The 18,949-nt window shown below is 35.6% G+C and overlaps 1 protein-coding gene and 1 long non-coding RNA gene across 2 annotated transcripts in view; both read right to left on the minus strand.

Annotated features, from left to right (window-relative positions):
- Positions 1-9,985, minus strand: part of TFPI (tissue factor pathway inhibitor) — a 33,775-nt gene extending 23,790 nt beyond the window's left edge. The window contains exons 1-2 of the mRNA XM_071811167.1: positions 9,770-9,985; positions 4,022-4,141 (exon numbers count right to left, since the gene is read on the minus strand). Coding sequence (XP_071667268.1) covers positions 4,022-4,136 — 115 coding nt within the window. The 5' untranslated portion in view covers positions 4,137-4,141; positions 9,770-9,985. The remainder of the gene's footprint in view (positions 1-4,021; positions 4,142-9,769) is intronic.
- Positions 9,986-13,842: 3,857 nt separating this feature from the next.
- LOC139828435 (uncharacterized) overlaps positions 13,843-18,949 on the minus strand; it is a 160,637-nt gene continuing 155,530 nt past the window's right edge. Inside the window, exon 3 of the long non-coding RNA XR_011740009.1 lies at positions 13,843-13,928. This is a non-coding gene — a long non-coding RNA (uncharacterized lncRNA). The remainder of the gene's footprint in view (positions 13,929-18,949) is intronic.

The following is an 18,949-nucleotide window of genomic DNA, read 5'->3' on the forward strand; positions in this document are numbered from 1 at the left end:
ACAGGCCTTTTTTAGTAATACACAATATACAGCCTAAATAATCCTTGTTGCATGTTAAATAATTTTGTACTTTCTTCAGTGCATAGATAGAAAATTTAAAACCATTTAGTCTTTCTTTTTGAACTCTTTTGTCTCATCTTGATTATCTCTATGCTAAACTCCATTCTTCCTATCTTTTTGTTGGTCCTGCTTTCTAACCCTCTTACAACTCTCCATTGGATCTTTTCCTATTAGTCTGGATAACTGTTAAAGTGTGATGCCCAGAGCTGAACACAACTGTCTACCTGAGGCATTACTGGTGCTAAAGAGAGTAGAATAATTACCCATTTTTTTTGTGTTGGTTTTGTTATTCTGGTTGGTGATGGGGTTTTTTATTTGTTTGTTTTGTTTTCTTTCAATATATCACATAATTACTTGCCTTTTTTTTACAACAACATTGCTTTTTTTTTTTTTAATGCTCTGTAACTTCCGCTTACTTTCCAGCAAATATAACGTTCCTATACAGGTGTTCCAACAATTATTTTCCATGTTGTATTTATAAATGCATTGGCACTCCTCCTAAGTACAGCATGCTGCATTTGTAATTTTAAAAAGAAAATTATTTTAATTCTCCACGATGGATCTGGCTCTGTTGGATATTTATTACTTATTCAGGCTTCTGGTCCAAATAAACTTATCTACAGAATTATAGGGCTGTACTACCCTAGACCAAGAAAATTGAGTTTGTTTTGCTAGAAATACATTAAGTAATGGTTACAGCTGTTGCTCACCATCACACAAAAGTGATTACTTAACATACTAAAACCAAAGTAAAGCAAAGCAAATCCTCCCCTCCTTCTCTGCCCTCCCTCAAATTTTTAACTTAATTACTTCATTACATCAGCTACACAGGTTTTTGTAATAGAAGGCACCAAGTTTCTGCAGCTCTTTACAGTCTTTCTGCTTTATAGTCTGTGGTAAGTGCAAAGTAATGCTGGTGAAATGGCTCACAATAAGCATGAGTTCTGTGCAGATATCTTATGTCACTACCTCCTCCCTTTTTCCTTCAGTCTTCCTATTTTCAGCAACTGTCAGAAACAGGATGCTGGCCAAGACTATTCCTAAACAGTACAGCCATTCTCGCATTTATTTTCATTCACATGACAATTTTTGCAACTCAAGACATGGCTGTTTAGCATATGAACAGCTACTAGCAGCTAGCACATAGTAATGTCACTGTGAGAGCTCTCATCAACACAAAGCACTGCCACTATATTACAATATATATTACAAAACCAGAAGTGGTGAATAATGTTTCTAATCCTCTTACATGAATACAAGTTAAAAAAGAATACCTTTTCCCCTGACCATTGGCATAATAAGACTCTAACTTGACTTTCAGATTCTGAAGAATACATCGGCAGGGCTTAAAAATACATCCTTTTAATTAGACACTGAACCGATTTGTGTATTATACCTATGGCACAATAAATAAGACAGACAACAGTATTATTGCACAGCTGTTTTGCACAACAGAACTATATAAACGAAATTGGGTCAGAAAAATTTCTGACTTTTCCTATATTTCTGCTTTTGTTTACTTAGGTTATGGGTCTGAACCTGATACAAGTTCTGCGGTTATCCTTTTTATAAAGAAATTCTGTCATCTTTTCAGGTTTTCTTGCAAATGTCTCTCTTTGATAAGTGATATCAATACTAAGCACCTTGTCACTAAGGAATAGCTGTTTCTTCTCTCTCCATCTTTGTCAGTTTGACAGCTTCCCACCAGCACACTGTTCAGTGCTCTTCCTACTCATGTGTTTCCTACCCTTTCTTTAAGCAGTCACATTTATTCTTGGTAAACTTTCACATATGAATAGAAAGCACATTCAACTTGTGAGTCATGTTCTTCAGAATTTGGAACACCAACTAAAATGCTCCCAATCACATAAGTTATTACTGAACAACATATATAATATTTTTATCTCTTTAATTTTTGTTATTACCCTTATTTATTGGTGGGAAAATGACAGAAGAAAACAAATTGAGAATCCTTTTTAATCCTGTTGGACCTGACTTGCAATCTGAATTATTATTGTAATTTAAATACTAACAGACAAAAAACCTTCTGAGATCCAAAAGTACTTGTAATGCCATAATGGATGCATAAAACTTATTTTACCCTTTAATATCTGAAATTTATTGAATTCTAGGGTAAAATATTTCGATATTTTATAACCACGTAACTCAGAAAACAAATGCTATCAGTGAAATTGCAGCGTACAAAATTTCTACAGTTAAATTCACTGACACCAGAATTTCACTCTCATGAAACCACAAATATAATTTTAAATAGCAGCAATAATAATTTTATAGAAATAGAATACTGCAAATATATTTTTAGTAAATATTGCAACTGAGTTTTCAGTAGTCATAAAAACAGAGTCCTTGTTTAATTTTTAAGCATCACATTTAAATTTTTTTTACTTTAGAATACAAGTCCAAAAGTTCAGAACTGTTCCTTATACTAAATCAGTTACTGGCTGTATAATCTTAAATGACCAGTTGTAAAAGAGTCAGTGATAAAATAATGCCCAATAAAAAGATTATTTAATTTCCTTGTGATTATTTCTTTATTGTCTTTCATAAATAATGTAAGTAAATAGAGGGAAAAAAATTAAGCCAGCAGATTTCTTGTTCTGATGATGAAGTATGTTATTTTAACAAGCAAGACAATTTGGCCTTTGTGAACTGCAAGATTAGGCTTCTAGGTTTTTATAAAACTAGGAGTTGCAGGGTAGAGCAAAGATAAATGTGACTTTGCCCTCAAATAAGAAGGGCATTTATGTACTTCAGGGTTAAAGAGAAAGGAATTTACTTTGTATGAAAAGGTCTTGACTACACAGCCATGCAAAGTATATGCACAATGCAGAACGGTACATGTCTTAAATTGTAGTGACTGATTGTGACACAGTCCAGTCCTAAAGCACTAATTCTTTTGCAGTATATCCATGAGTGTGCACAATTAATATTTTTGTCGCAAGGAACACTGTTGCAAGACTGACAGAGAGAAATAATCTGGATGGAAATCAGACAAGACATGGGCAGATTGAGTAGAGTGCCAACATAAAAAAAAAAAGGTTCCCCTTAGCTGCATTCCCAGTTAGGCTTCAAAATCAGACCTGTCAAATGGGAGAAGTATCCATTGCATTTCTCTGCTGATTAAGAAAGAGATCACAATTTTAAATAATTTTCTCAAAGAAAAGAAGAATATTTTAGTGTGGCCCAAAATTGTAGTTTTCCCTCATCTGCTTTCTGAAAACTGTTTGGGAGGAAAATAAATCTCTTTCATAATGATATCCATTATAGAAGTTTGATCCACTTACTTAACTCCAATGGAGTGAAAGTGAACAATGATCTTAGGTAAGAATCCAAGAATCTACCCAGTTCTAGCAGTCACACTTCTGACGTTATTTTTCTTAACAAAAATCTCTTTCTAACTGATGAGATTTATTTATCCAGCAATATCAAATCACTTGGGGCTATGTAAAGAGTTTCTTCAAGGCCCAGAAAAACAACGAGGGCAGTAATTGCATCATCTTTAGACCAAACTTTGCAAATTAACTGTGATTCAAGGGAGCTGTGTACAGGACAGAGTAACATCAGTCTGCTATGTTACTCATCATGTTTCTGTTCCACTGGCATGGTAAGATAGAATCTGAGTTTATTTCCCTAAACACAAAACTTTTCCATGGGTCCTAAAGCAGAGTTTTAAAGGAATAATCCGGATATCTAAGATAGTGTTTTATTAGAATTAGAAGTTCCAAAAAGCATGGGAAACAGAAGCCTTTATAGACGGCAATTTTGCTAGAGCTTAATGCAAAATTCTGAGCATCTCCCTGTCAGAGACCAGCACATTGTTAGCTTATTTCCACTTTTAAAAGTGGAAAAATTCTCAAGTACAGAATTACATATATAGTTCATTTTAATGTAGTAGTTTGTGTTTGAGATAGTTCTACATGCAGTTTTTGTAACCTCTTACCCAGAACATCCTCTTCTTCGCCATCTTCTAAGTCAGTAGTTGCATGTCCAGTGATACAGATGAACAGCAAGATAAACATTAAAGGTAAGGAGCATCCCTTCTTTCTTCCTTTCATCTTTTCTGTAAAACATATATAAATGAGAATATAAACTTCAGTGAAAGTCCGGTGCTCTGCAAAAGTCATTTGCAGGGTAGTGCATAGACATATGAGCAGATACACAAACTGGGAGCTTTGGAAATAAGGTGAGTTATATTAGTATAATTATATTGTAAGCACAATGAAAAACAAGACAAGATTTATAGTTGTGCTCAGCTGATTCCAAGTCTTCTATCCCAGTTCCAGTACAGATTAGAGTCAAGACTATTATTTTTAGTTCAAGTCACAATTGACATCATGTCCCAGAATATAAAATGATATAAAATGTAGCACAATGTACTTCTCATGTCCTGATCAGTTTTACACTACATATAGTTGGCAGGCATGTCCAGTCCTTCCAAATAAGTTTTACTCTGTCTGCAGACCCTAGATGTGTTACCACAAACACAGGATTCTATTTTTAACAAATATTTCATCAATTTATATTTACCAAATTCCTGGACTTTTGTGTAAGTTGCATTTCACAGGAGACAGTGAACTTTTTGCAACAGGAGCTTCCATGCTTCAAGAAGTATTTTGTATCTTGCAAATCCCTTTAATAATAAATACCTCACTTAAGTGCAGAGCTATTATCTTTCACATAAGATCAGTGCAACTCTAGTTATTCACACAAAGAAAATAGTTTTATCTCATGGCAGCTGTCATGTTCAGGTTGCCAAAGATGAGGATATGCATGCACATATGAGAGTACCTCAGGAAAACCTCTAACATTTTAGAAATAAGTATTTTCCAACCAAGGATCTCTGAATTCTAATCAGACAATAGGCTCAATATCTCCTTTAGCCACCAAGAGATAGATTCCCTATATTCTCTGACAAGTACAATACTAAACTTTGGCTAACTTAATTGATATTAACTTAATAGAAATTAAAGATCTGAGGACCAGGAAGGTCCTAGCCTTCAGACACTGTTTTGTCGTCAATGTTCTTGTGTACATGCCTGTGAAGGTATCATGTCTGTAACACTCAAAACGCGGGGCAGGAGGGTTCCGGGAGTAGATGAGATGACCCGCCATGGTGCTTGGGATACAACACTGTGGTAGGAAGGCTAAAGAGGTGATTATGAAGTGACAGGTGACATTAACAGAAGCCATTTTTAACAAATTAAACTTTTCTCTGAGTGATATATCTTTATCTATGAAATCAGAAGTAAATCATAGCTAGGGTATCTAAGAACATACAATAAACTATGTCTCAGAAAGGTGAAATCTGCACAAAGAGAAATTAAGAAATTTCCTACAGCTACTCAGAACTGTGACAGAGCCAGAACGCACAGTTATATCTTCAACACCAAATCAGAGCCAGAACTTTCTTTTCTGTTTTGACAACTTACAAATTTTTCCCTCCTGCATACTCAGTGTATGCACTAACTTACAGCATCTGTAGTAAAAAAAGAAATACGTTCTTAAAAATAATTCTTAATGAAATTACAGACCAGACTTTGAGTAGCACTAATTACTTGGATATTTTTTTTAAATTGACAATTCACTTTAGAAGGCTTCAGTACATATTGTAGTGAAAAACACTGAGAACACTGTGCTATCAATCATTATTTTAAAACAAGTTTTCCTCAAATATTATTTTTTATTTCTATGAATAAATTTAGAAATTACTGCTTTCTATTAGAGATGTAATGACTACTCTTGGAATAGGAACAAACATGTTACAAATTCTGAAAGATTATGTAAACTGAGAAAACACAGATGGGCTACAATTGTTCAGTTTCAGGTATTTTTCAAATAAATAGAAGTAGTGTCCTTATTCATGTTTCTAACTAGAACTCCAGTTTTACATTCCTATGCTATTTTACACATTAAAACTTCCCATTAAAACTGTATAAATGTAAATACTCCTACATTTTGTAGGACTAGTTTTGTACATTTTGTACATTTGGCAATTTTGTAACATAACTACTCCTACATTTATATAGTCCTAAAATACATTTAGCCCTTTGAAGGCAACTGCGAGGCTGATGTGGCCCCTGGTGAAAATGAGTTTGACACCCTGACCTAAAGTATTCATCAGATGAGTCTTGGAGCACAGAAAACTTCAGCCTCATCTTTCTACACTACCTTTTCTCTGACTGATGAAAGCATAAAGAATTGTCCAAAACCTCATTACATCAGATATTGTACAAATATAGAGGAAAAATATTGCTTCTTAGCCAAAACAGAAAATGTTTACAGAAAATGCTAATACACTCCCGCAGATCTTTCTGTGAAGTTCATAAAAAATGTACAAGCCAAGTATTTCCTCCATATAATACGTGTATTTCTAATTCACTTGCTGCAATTGCTATTTTCAATATAATTGTTTTAAAATCAGTTATTTTGGATTTTTTTGTTTTCTGGAAGAAGGTTGAAATTTCTTGTGCCCAGATCATAACCTGGATCAACATGTTCAAATGCCTAGTCTTATTTTTTTTCACTAGACAGTAAATCTAATTAACTGGTTAACTTCAGAGGTGTACTCAGTTATGAACAGCACGTGTCGGAGAAGATGGCAACAATACTAAAGATGGAAAATGAACAGCTGTATTAATAGCAACAGGAAATAAAATGAAGGAAACCGAACAAAGGAGTTATGAGAGAAAATTGAAAGAACTAAAAATAAGCCTATCTTGCCATGAAACAACGATGAGAGGAAAGGAATTACACAATTCCCCATATGTTTTTGCTTCATTCTGTCCCCAGGGGCAGTCTGTCCCTTTTGTAAAGTAAAACCAGTTTCATAAGAGAAACACACAGAAGTAGGTAATTTGTCCCTGTTTTTAAGACAGTTTTCCCTGGTTTCAACGTGAAGAAAAGCTTTAGATATGAAGACCCCATCTTCAGTCCTCACCAATAAATGTATCTAGTTTTGGTTTCTTTAGGAACTGTCAGATTCTCCTACTTATTAACAGAGAAAATATGACTGTTCAGAATGTAGCCCTAACAAAGAAGAACAGTAAGTACTGGAATTAGACAGGTTTTAGACAGTTTATCCCAAAATCGTGACATACGATAGTCAAGTAATTCCTGAGGTCCTAAAATTCGTTGATGTTCTTTTTTTTTTTTTTTTCCTCTAATTTATTTTTGTGTTGCTGTAAACATCTCTGACTTTATCTGGCAGACATTCTCAGAACATAATGAATGCACATCAACAAAATCATGTTAGCTACAAAGCACTTCAAGCAGCTATCACTTTATTTTAAAATGCAGAAAAGAGCTATTGCCAGAATCACCTTTTTAAAGTAAATGTAGGAGCTAAAGCAGCTTCCTAGAATGTGGAAGATGGTATCAGTGTCTCTTTTTTTCCAGAGGAGACTTAATATTCATATTTCTAGAAACAATCCTAATCGCTTTGAGGAAACTGTGAAAGCAACCTGTATTCTCTTCCCTAAAAGTAATTCAAGGTCCACAGAGTCAGAAGAACAGCATGAAGGAAATCAGTGCCTGTTTACTGGAGGACAGCTTCAGTGCCAGTATCTGCTCCTGTTTATGCACTTCACTTGGCAAGGGTTACCAGAGAAACAGAAACAGCCCTTGAAGATAGACCTGGAATCCAGTAACTCTGTTTCTCTGTGGGTCTGGTCTAGCTAGAGGTGAGATTTCAAACTCACCAAATGCTCTGGGTACGTTCTCTGAGACACTAATAGGAAGCTTGCTCTTTTACACCTTTGCTTTGTTTCCTAGACATACTGTATCTTGGACCACTTTTCCGCTAACCTCTTAAAATTTCCTCTGACAGAAACTCCGCCTCCTTTTTGTACACTTTCCCTCACTGCCCTTTACATCTGACACTAAATCCTAAAATAATTAACAAAAATTTATAAGTTTTTACCATTAGACTTCCAAAATTAACTCTCCGATGAGATTAAGCATAAATCCAATGCCATTAATTGTTCTATCTGTCCTGAGTAAAGAAGATTGTAACGCTTTATTTTACCATTATTCTGCATTTAGAATATTAGCTAGATGAGTTACAATTGAGTTTTCATTAGCAATATTAGTAAATGTGCACTAAAAGGCTAAATACACTTTAAAGGTCATATAACTACAATGGACATCTGAAATGCATTAAATCTCCAGATTACAAACTATGCAATGCACAATGTAAGGATAAACAATTTAAAGCCCGCTTGGAGATTCTCCAACATAAAAGTTGTAATTTTTTTTTTTTAAATGGATTTATCAAGCAATTCTCCACATGACTACTTTTTAATGAACACTTTCATGTGGGATATATTCAACAGGAGAAAAGGCCAGAACCGAGTATGTTTAAATCGTCTTTACCTCCTCATTATTGTCCTGTGTGCATTACACACAAAGCAAACTTGATTACAATTCTTAAATTTAATTTAATCAATAATCCAGGTTAATTTACTGTGGATACAGATACTCGTTGCCTTTATAGACAATCACAAACTCTCTCCTAGTGGAATTAAATGAGCAGATTACAAAGCTGACAATTTTTCCCAAGTAGGTGTCTAGCAATTCCTATAGCATGCCTTTGCTGTTCATATCTATCCTGACAGCTGGACTTCCTGTCTTTGCGCCTGTACATGAGACAGTCAGGAAGGAAGGTTTATATCTTTACATGTTTTCCACTATGTACTTTGATGACTAATTTCTAGAGTACTGAGTCACACTGACCTTTCACATACTCGCCACATCCAAACTGTTATTGAGTTTTCCCTACTCCACTTTTCCCATTGTTATGTACCTTTTCCTCATGTAAACTGTATTTCCTTTTTCTAAAACATAATTATTTACATTTTAGCAAGCGGGTTTTTTTTTGTTGTTTTGGTTTGGTTCTTTTTGGTTGGGTTTTGTTGTTTTGTTTTGTTTAAAATACAGGCTAGTATCACTGTTTTTCATTAAGCAGTTACTAAAATTGAAGCTTATGTCAGTTCTCCCATGTAAAATATTACAAAAATCAACAATAATATTCTGTATTCTGGGTTCTTTGGGGGGAAGAAGACGGGTGGTGTTTGTTACACAGGCACCACTGCAAGCCTCATTCAATAACCTCCTCATTGTTCAAGGTTTTTTAGTTTCTTGAGAATTTCAATATGCATTGTGAGTGAAACTGGCTTATAGTAGCATCAGCTTAATTTAATTACCCTAAAATGTTCTCGTACTTCTCAAAATACTAATTGCTGCAAACACTACACGCCTTAGAAGGATTTGAAACAGCCTGGCAGACCACTCTGAGTCAAGCTTCTCTTTGAGCTACTGCAGTGGAGAAATTATTTTAAAAAACAAGAGCTTTTTTTCCAACTCCAGCTATTGAACAAAATAAACATACCTTTAGGATGGCTTTATTTCAAATAACTGTATTGGACTTCAAAATACCTTAGTCTGAGTTTCTGACAACCAAAGATTAGTTGCACTAGTAGTCATAAAAGTATATTCATTGTCTAACTGTTTCAAATTTACAAAGAAAAAAAGGCTCTCTTTCTCCAGCACTCATGGCTGGACTTTGAATCTAAACATCAGACTACTGCATCTACCACATTCTGGAGAAAACATAACAGCAGATACTCTTTCTGCCAGCTCAAGAAAAAAAAAAATCTCTCGTAAGACTGAAAGTCTGTTCCAAAGTACTCACCAAACTCCTAGCAACAGTTCTCGAAGACAGATGGAATTCCTGAATCAATGCTGAATATGATCCTCCCCTACTAATTCACATTGAAGGGGTGTGGTGTAAAGCTACAAAGGCAGGACTGCAACCTGATCTGCCGACAGCAGGCTCCTGCCTGTGGATTAGGCAGCTAGTCGTTTGTTCTTGCTTTTTGCAGAGTGCATGGGTTCACTCTGGGTAGAAGTCAGAAATCTGCAGCCGCAGCAGCAGCAGGGACGACGCTTCCTGTTTAAAGTTTTCAGATCTGCCTGCACTTTAGAGCAACTGATTTCTAAACAGCACCAGCTGAAATGAATGCACTTTAAAAGAATGAGAGACAGAATGTTAGGTATACTATTCATTGTACCTTGCAGGCTTTGATATGGCTCATGAAGATGCCATATTCATTGCCTGTTTAAGAGAGATATGTTGTGGTTTACTGTTGTTTTTTGTCTGTTCTTAAATAAAGCCAGGCTCTTCACTCTAGATCTAGGCTGCATCCGTCACAGTACTTGGAGCTGTACTACAGAGGCTATTCTGCCTCCAGCTAGAACATACAGTCTATTTAAAAATCAAGCTACTATGTTCTAAAGCTGAAGTTAAGGAACAGTAAGAGTACCATGGTTGAAGACAGGGATTGGGACCCTAGATGTCAGACCGAGACCTTGTAATGTGTGGATGTAGAGACAGATACCAGAGTCTCAGTCCTGGATGTACAGGATTAAAATTTCCCAGATAATGAATTAAACAGCAACAGAGACAGAATAGCTGAAGAACAGTAACTTATAGAGGTAGTAGCTGTAACTAATTGCAATTATTTCTGGGCAAAGACAAACAGGTGAGTTAAATCACTTTCATTGTTTTAATGTATATTAATCATTTATATTCATCTGCTGATCACCATCAAGAAATAGAAGTTTCTCATGGTCAGTTAACAGGTTAGCTATCTTTGATACAATCAGAAGTGCTCCTGGCACCTTCTTAGATCTCCTGCCTGTTGCTCCTGACTGTAAGAATGTATTGCTTTTCACGGCAAAGTCAGTGGTCAGCTGAGTCTACTGACTATTAACTGGGTCAATAATCAAATGGATGAACTGTCCTAAAATGGACAAGAAACATGAAGTAAAGGAGCAGTTTAAATACTGGGGATGGGGTTCTACATACAGTTACTAATTACCAATTCCTAACTCAGATAAAGCAAGTAGCAACTCAGCTCAGAAGTCAGTTAAACATAAAGGATCAATCTGTCATGTGTGACATGAAGCCTCTGCAAAACATATTTTGGGAGTCCATGTGTTAAGAATTAATATTTACCAGCGTTACCCATAAATCTCAAGGATCAAAATGACACCATGATTTAAAGAAATCTCAGTCTGTGTTTTTACAACAGAAACAAACCAAATTAAATTTCCAGAAGACTACATTCTTCATTTTGCTTTTCTTAGAATGCGTCTATATGAATGAACAGAAAGAATTTTGAACTTGCTTCACTCTACAGGTCATTTACAGACAAGCTGCTTTACTTTTAGTTATACTAGATGCTGAATAGTCTGAATTTACTAGTCTATTCAAATATATTCCTAGCCTAGGGACTTGACCTGGTCAAAACTTCAAGGAGGCTTTTTTTGATTTAATGAGAAATATATTTTTTTACATGAAAACACAAAAAAGAATTTTCAAATTTTGGGTCATAACATGTTAGCATCGTTACTTCTTTTCTCACAAGATCTCACTCAAGTCTCTCATATTTGGTGTGCCAAATAATAATAAACGAATTCTGAAATAAATAGTCCATGCAGACATGGGGGTGGAAAAAAAAAAAAAAGAAAATGCTACAGTTTTAAACCACATTTGTCTTCTTACGGTCAAAGAAGTTGAGAATCACACAAAAAATAAATACTTAGGGGAACATATAAGAGAATGAAAGCCCTTATTTTGATTAAAACTTAGATTATTAAATCTTTGGTAAATAATAAAACAACATGAGAGTAAAAATACCACCAAGTATAGGAAGAACAGATGTCCAGAAGAAAAATTCAAAGGAAACAGTATTTCATTTTAAAATGCATATTTAACTTTCTGTTTATGTCTTTCTAGTTCCCACGTGCAGTCTTCCTAATTTAGTTGTCAGAAGTGTCTCTGGAATCCCTTGCCTTATTATAACTCTAACCTAAAAAGCTTCAATTGAGACAAAAGATGGAAACAAAACTGTTTTGAACCTTTAGTGGGATCAAAGAATTCCATTCAGCTATGACCTTGCTTAGATAATCCCACTAACCTCTGGCTTGCCCTGAAACCTGCTGATAGCTTAAGACAGTTGTCAATAGTTAAAGGTCCAGGGTGGGAAAAAGTTCATACAATTCTAAAAAAACATTTTTTGTTCTTTTTTTAGAAGGGGCTTTCAAGATGAGCAAGATTAAATTTGTAAGGTCCAAAACTAGTCACTGAAAAGCACTTTTCTAATGTCCTATGGGAGTCTAGAAACCTCCCAAAACCCCAAATTTGCAAATCACAAAACTGAGTGACCTAGCTTCTCCTCAAGAGATCACGTAACTGTGGTTATTAATATTTTTATTAAGGTTTGTTGCTGTTCCGAAGAACCTAAGAACCCTTACTTAGGGCATTTCTAACCTTTGAGTATTTGAAATTATCATTATGTTCTCTCTTTACAGCTATTTGTAGCATGTGCTGCATGAATCAATTGCCAATACAAAGATTACGATTTGGAATATCACCATTTCATGTGATTTCTGAGGTTAACCCCCAGAGTCAAGCTCTGGCCAGTTATGCAATAGTAGGATCTGTACACATCACTGAATCAATGTGAGAAAAGACCATTTACAGTACATAAGCCAACAGGCTAGCTACCAAATTCTGCTTTTTTTTTTACAGATTACAATGGCATGCAGCAGGGGCAGTACAAGCCTAATATTCCAACCCCCTTCACAAGCTGCTCTCTACTGGCTTATTTTGAAATGATTTGCGTTTGACAATCAAAGGCAAGTCCAGAGAGCATGTACATGATTCTTCTGCTATAGCTAAAATAGCTTTTCATGGGGATTACAACCCCAAAACACCATAGATTGGAAAGGTGCAGAAGAGACCTAGCATGAAGGTCTGAAGGATAGCAGACAAGACCAGTACTACTGAGTGTATTCCAGATTGTTCATATCATTGAGAACTTCCATAAATAAATCTGACAAAAGCACAGTTTCTATTGCATTTCTGTAAAAACAAACAAAGAAAAAACAAACAAAAACACACACACACACAAAAAACAAACAAAAAACCCAAAAAACTTACAGCTTCATTTTTCATGACCTCTAAACGTCATTATGTGTTAGTAAGCAGATGTGTACAAAAGTACAACTAAAGTAAAATAAAACAGAGATGCCATTAAAAAAAATACCTTGTACAAATTCTTGGAATACTCAAAGGTAGTTTGGCTCTGGAGAGTTCAAAGCTGAGATTGTTAGATTTTAAACTTCTGACAACGCATAGAATTGCTACCCACAAACTGAAGAACAAGGAATGGAAAAAAAAAAAATGGGGAAAGCTTTATGTGAGAGGTCAGCATTATTACAAACGTAACGAATGAACAGACACTGCTTGGAAAGGCACCCTGCCTACCACCTGACCACAGGAAAAATCCTTCAACTCTGTGTTCTCAACTAGTAGCTCTCCCTGTGGAGCTCCTTCTGGTGATAGTTCCACTTCTTCCAACAGTCCAAATGGGAGAGAATGTGCCATCCTAGAACACCCCCTAGCTTGGAGCTCTATCTTGGTTACTGGTCTGCAGAAGGTAGGCAAAAGTAACAATCCTAATGGTAAAAGTCTCGGAATTTGAAAAATGGTTACAACCCACAGGTCAAACCAACTGAATCTGTTTTGAGTCACACCAGTGACTACAGGTCAGATACTCCAGCCTCCTCCTTCCATCACCTGCCGTGGCAGTTCTGCAGCTTACATTCCCACTGTAGTGTGGCAAGGTATTACTGGTCTTACACTGGGAGTATTAGTGCCAGTGAGACATCAGGAAAATAGGAGGACTAATAACTAACCTAATGTAATAGGTTCAGAGGGCTGGGGCAGCATCATTGTCTTCTGGAACATCTGTCATCAGTTTGGGTTGGTGGTCATGCTGATACTGAAAGGGAAAGGAAGAAAAGAGAAATTCAAATTCAAATTATCTCATACCGTGCATCATTATTTGTACAAAGTGGATGGGCTTTAGCAGATTATGCTGTACTTAACCATAGTGCTAAACACATGGTGTTCAGAAATGAAAATTATGCAAATGTCCAATCCTGTTATGTTTTACTTTACCAGAACAAAACCATATGAAAAGTTTACTTTTTTTTTTCCTTTTTCTTTTTTGAGCTCTATCATCCCTGAAACAAGATTCACTATGTAACACATTTGAAAAAGCACAAAAGCATTTGCTAATGCAAGCTGTTCTTCAGGTCATAACACAAATACCTCTCTCAGTGAGGGTGTGATGGTGCTTGGACTTTAACAGAAGAGATGTTTGTGATGTTTTGTTGCCCCCTAGTGGTGCCACTTCATTTTTCCACTGTCTTAAAAATATTCATAGCAGTAAGATCTTCTTGTCTCCTGCCTTCAACAAACTAAATTACAACTTAATACTTCTACTTGGTGCTTAAGGAACTAGATAGCAAGCTTACAGGAAAAATACCATCAGCATATTTGGCTTGCCCCAGTGAGATAGCGTTAGAGCTAAGATGTAGCAGTCACTGTCACCATGCAGGGTAAAAGCTTTCAAGAGCCTTTTCCCAGTGCAGACACTAATCATCTTACACAGTGCAAGGCTGCTGCTCTTGTAGAATTTCTGTAAGCAGTGGAAGTTGCTTCTTCCCCATGTGCAATTGCTTGACACTGCAAACACAGGACAGGACAGTCAGCTACCTATCACAGACTGCACATTTGCATTATTAGCAGTCAATTTTGTAGTTAAGTGTTAGTTTATCTTAAAATTAGCTGACTTTTTTGAGGCTACTGAAACATATACCTACTTTGTCCAGGTGAAGTCATCTACATGTTGATGAAATACAACTTCAAAACCCGAAACAGGTTCTAAAAGAGGAACTTATCTGAAGTTCCTTTCAATAGGTTTTTTTGCAAATGGCTCTATTACTGTTTCATATCTGTTGTATTTTTATTGTGGTCTTTACAGCATTGAATATTTAAAACCGATATAAAATACATGAAAGGAAGTGAAAGTGAAGAGTTGTCTCCAGTGAAAGGGAGATCAGAACCCAGCAGCTGGCCCTTGAAAACCTGTCTCTTTATTACACTTCTCTTTTTCCCCTCGTTCTTTGCTGTAACTTCCTGTTCTTCTACAAAAAACCATGGCTATCTGCAGTGTTTTCTAAAGGCTGAAATTATAAGGAACAGAGAGGGTGACTATTGTTGCAGAGAGCAGAATATTGAGCTAATACAATGAGGAAACTCCAAAAACACAGGTTTTCTTTCTGTCCTCACTTTTGAGATAGTAATACCTTTAAGCAATACAGTAAGGCATAATATTACTGAAGTTGACTGATGGAAATGTAGGAAATTCTTTTAAAAGTATTACTAATAGAAAGCTGCTTTTCAAGAAAAAAAAACAAAAGAGCAATATTGAAACAAAAAGCTTTCCACTTGAAAACTTGAGCTGAATCAGAGCTCTTGTTCAACTACTACTTCATTGGAATCCATTTTACGATAAACTACCTATACTTAAGCAATGTGGTGCATCACAAGCGTTGGTCCCGCAGACTGTTTAGCGAGCTGGTTCTGCTCATCGACCATACTTCAAATGAATGCAATATGTGTCCCATTGTTTTGAGCTGAAAAGTGTATAATGGTAAATTTACATCTGCACTACTCTAGAAATAACCATATATACCCTTTTCATACATTTTAAAAATGTTCCCATTTTTACTTTAAAAACAAATTGAGACTAAGTCTAATGTTATATTCTACTTCACAGTAATCTGAGGAAAAGGCCTGGAACAAATATTGCATCTAGAGCAAGTAAATGGGTCATGATATCCATTTCATGAACTTGTAAGCTAGTTCTTAAAACCATGCTTTTAGTTTTTAATTAGGTTTTCTGGGCCTTTATTTTTGCTTATGGGCTTACATAAGCAATATACTTATTTCTTCATTCATCAATTTCTTAACAGTAAAAAGTGGGAAACTTGGAGCATGCTTTGAAGTAGAAATCTTAAAGAACTAGTTTCTATAATTACCTTTTTTGAAAATCCCAGAGATAAGCTACTTATATAGTATGATTAAAATAATCAGAAAGTACAGAACATATCATGTAACATTTTGAATAATGTGGAGGTTTCAAGACTCAGTTCCAATCAAAAGCCTTTTGGATAACTGAGGAAGTCGGGGATCAGGTCAGAACCAGATGTCACACATTTTTAGAGCCAGAAGCGATACAAAGATTGAATTTTGTTATAAAACTCTCACTGATTTCAACCAAAACAGGATAAGGGCCTTCAACCAACAAAGAATAAGGGTCCTCTCATGTAAAAAGATGGTGAGCATTTTGTCACCTTCACTACATAAATAAGGCTTCTTAATTATTTTTGATATTTTTATTTCATTAATTTGATAAAAATTGAAAGAACTTTCCACCGTAGAGCTATATTTAGAGATGAAGTAGATAATATCTGAAGCAAAATGTAATAGAAGTATTATCTACTGAATTCTGTTGTTATTGTTAAAAAATTGCCTCACTGGACAAAGCACTTTTAAAAAAATAATTTATTCCCCACTTGGCTCAACAAATGTCTAATTCTGAAACAGATATGGAATAATTAAACACTTATGTAATTTTTCTGGATTAGCTATTTGTCACTGTGTGAGAATGCAAAACATGTCTGTTTATCCTTTTAATGACTCCAGTGCTTCACTAAGGATCTTAGTAACTAAGTCTCTCTTGCCATCCATGTCCTTTAACATTCATTCCAAACACAGATCAAGTCTAGAACTAACTGGTTTAGTCACTGGATGTCACTGTTGCAGCACTAAGTACTTTATCTGGAAACAGGAGACCAGTATGCTTATATGTATTTTATTCCTTCATTATTATTGAAGAGTTGCATTCCTGCTCAGGTTGAAGTTAGAGTGAGTTTTATTATTGGCTCACTATTTAAAAGTGTTAAGGATAGTTTATGCTTTCAGGAAAGACTACTCTACCAGTGGTTTTTCATTTTAGTTTTAAAACTCTGTTTCTATTTTAATTTTAAAATATGCCTTTTTTCAGTTCTTTGTTTCTGCTGCTCTGATAAGAGTTTTATTTCTGAATATATGTCGGTATATACACAGTGTACATAATTCTGGAACTACATATATACACACACTCATATATATACACACCAGTACCAGAATGATATGCGTATTTACACGTTGGTACGCACATATAGCATCATTGTAAGATTTCTAAAAATATTCAAAAAGAATTTTCTTGGTAGGTTCATATAAGTAATAAATTTAAAGGATCAATTATTGCAAAAATAAAACACCTACCCCCTTGCCTTAAAAATCCTCAGGGAAACCTGAACAGCAAGAAAAACACCAATTTATATGTTCATAATTTTGAAAACTGAATAACAGAACCATGTATGTAAGTAGCTTACAAAGTCAATCTTACTTCTTACAGAGGATTTTCCAAAACCCCTTGAAATGTATTGTGTCAGCACCAAAGTTATCAACTAGAAATGTACCATCACGGTATTTAACTGTTTCCAACTCTCATGTAAATGAAACTAAATGAAAGCCAGTTTTAGAAGCAGAATTTCCTATTTATTGGATTTCTCAGAAAGTTGTGAGCATGCCTGTACTACTTTTGTATTGACAAATGTTGAATAGAAGTGAAAGTTAGTTCTGTATGGTGAATTTGACTGCAAGACACTAGTTATAGGTGCTCCTGTGAACAGAACCCAGGTCAGCTTCTGTGTCTTTTTTTTTGTTTGTTTTTAAACGTGCCAGCTTCTCACAGGTTGCATCCTACTCTGTGTTATGAATGGGAAATAAATAAAGGAGGTACAGGAGATGCTCAAACCATGACATAAGGAACAGCAACAGGAGTTTCACAATATGTTTTCAGAGAAGTATTTTGAGGGTATGAGCAAATAAAGGAGATAACAACTGAGGGCACCACCATCTGCTGCCTGTTCTGGGAAGTCTGAGCACCTTTGTAAAGAAATAGTATCAGCAGACACGCCAAACCTGTATCCACCCCTTAGCCCCTCCTGCTGCAGAGTCAGACCTGCTTCCTTCTGTTCATCTCACCTCAATACTGCACCATACCCTCTTGCCAAGAGTGGCTCTCAGCATCCTTGCCTCAGCTGTCATTTCTGTTCTGTCACCTGCTGACTCTTAATGTCTAAACCAGACATAAGAAGGCAATCCAAACACATAAGCAGGAAACCGGTTTCCCAAACCTACTGGGCTGTTAAAAAAAAAAAAAAAAGAAAATAAAGCATTACCAACAACTACTGTGATAAAGACGTGCACTCCCTGGGGCTGGCTGCTCCCTCACCAACTCACTGGCTTTGGCTGTCTTCAACTGCTATCCAGTATCTAAGATGACATCTCTAAGCTCAACAAGTTTTTGAAGTGTTCCCATGAGAAGGCATTAGACAACTAAAAAGAGCCAAATGTTCCTGTATGACAGTTACTGCAGTGCACATGCTTACCAAAGAAAGGAGGACAATTATTAATGCAGTGTTCATAACTCCTAGACAGCACAGAACAACTGTCTGCCCTTTGCCATGTTCCTGCTCTCCAAGAAGCTGGGAACAATTTGTGTTTCTTTCCCAGGTGACAGAACACTAATCCATCTTCAGCAAAGCTAATGCTGCCTAACAGTGAGAAAAGAAAAAGCTTATTCTTCCAGTATTATTGCTGGTTTTTTCCAGTAATAAAAAACAAGTAATAAATAATGAGCAGATCAGATGCAGGTAAGAACTCTAAATATCAGTATGTACCTTCAAGAAAGAGGGAAGTACTGGATTGAAACTGCAAAAAACAAAATATGTCCGAAGTCCAGTATCACACTCTTTCAAAGCTTATCAGTCAAAAGAAGACTATGCCAAACATCTAATATTTTGTACACTGCAATAAAGAAATTCATTCTGTGATACTAAC

This window comes from Patagioenas fasciata, chromosome 7 (assembly GCF_037038585.1).
Source record: "Patagioenas fasciata isolate bPatFas1 chromosome 7, bPatFas1.hap1, whole genome shotgun sequence".
Classification (NCBI taxonomy): Eukaryota; Metazoa; Chordata; class Aves; order Columbiformes; family Columbidae; genus Patagioenas; species Patagioenas fasciata.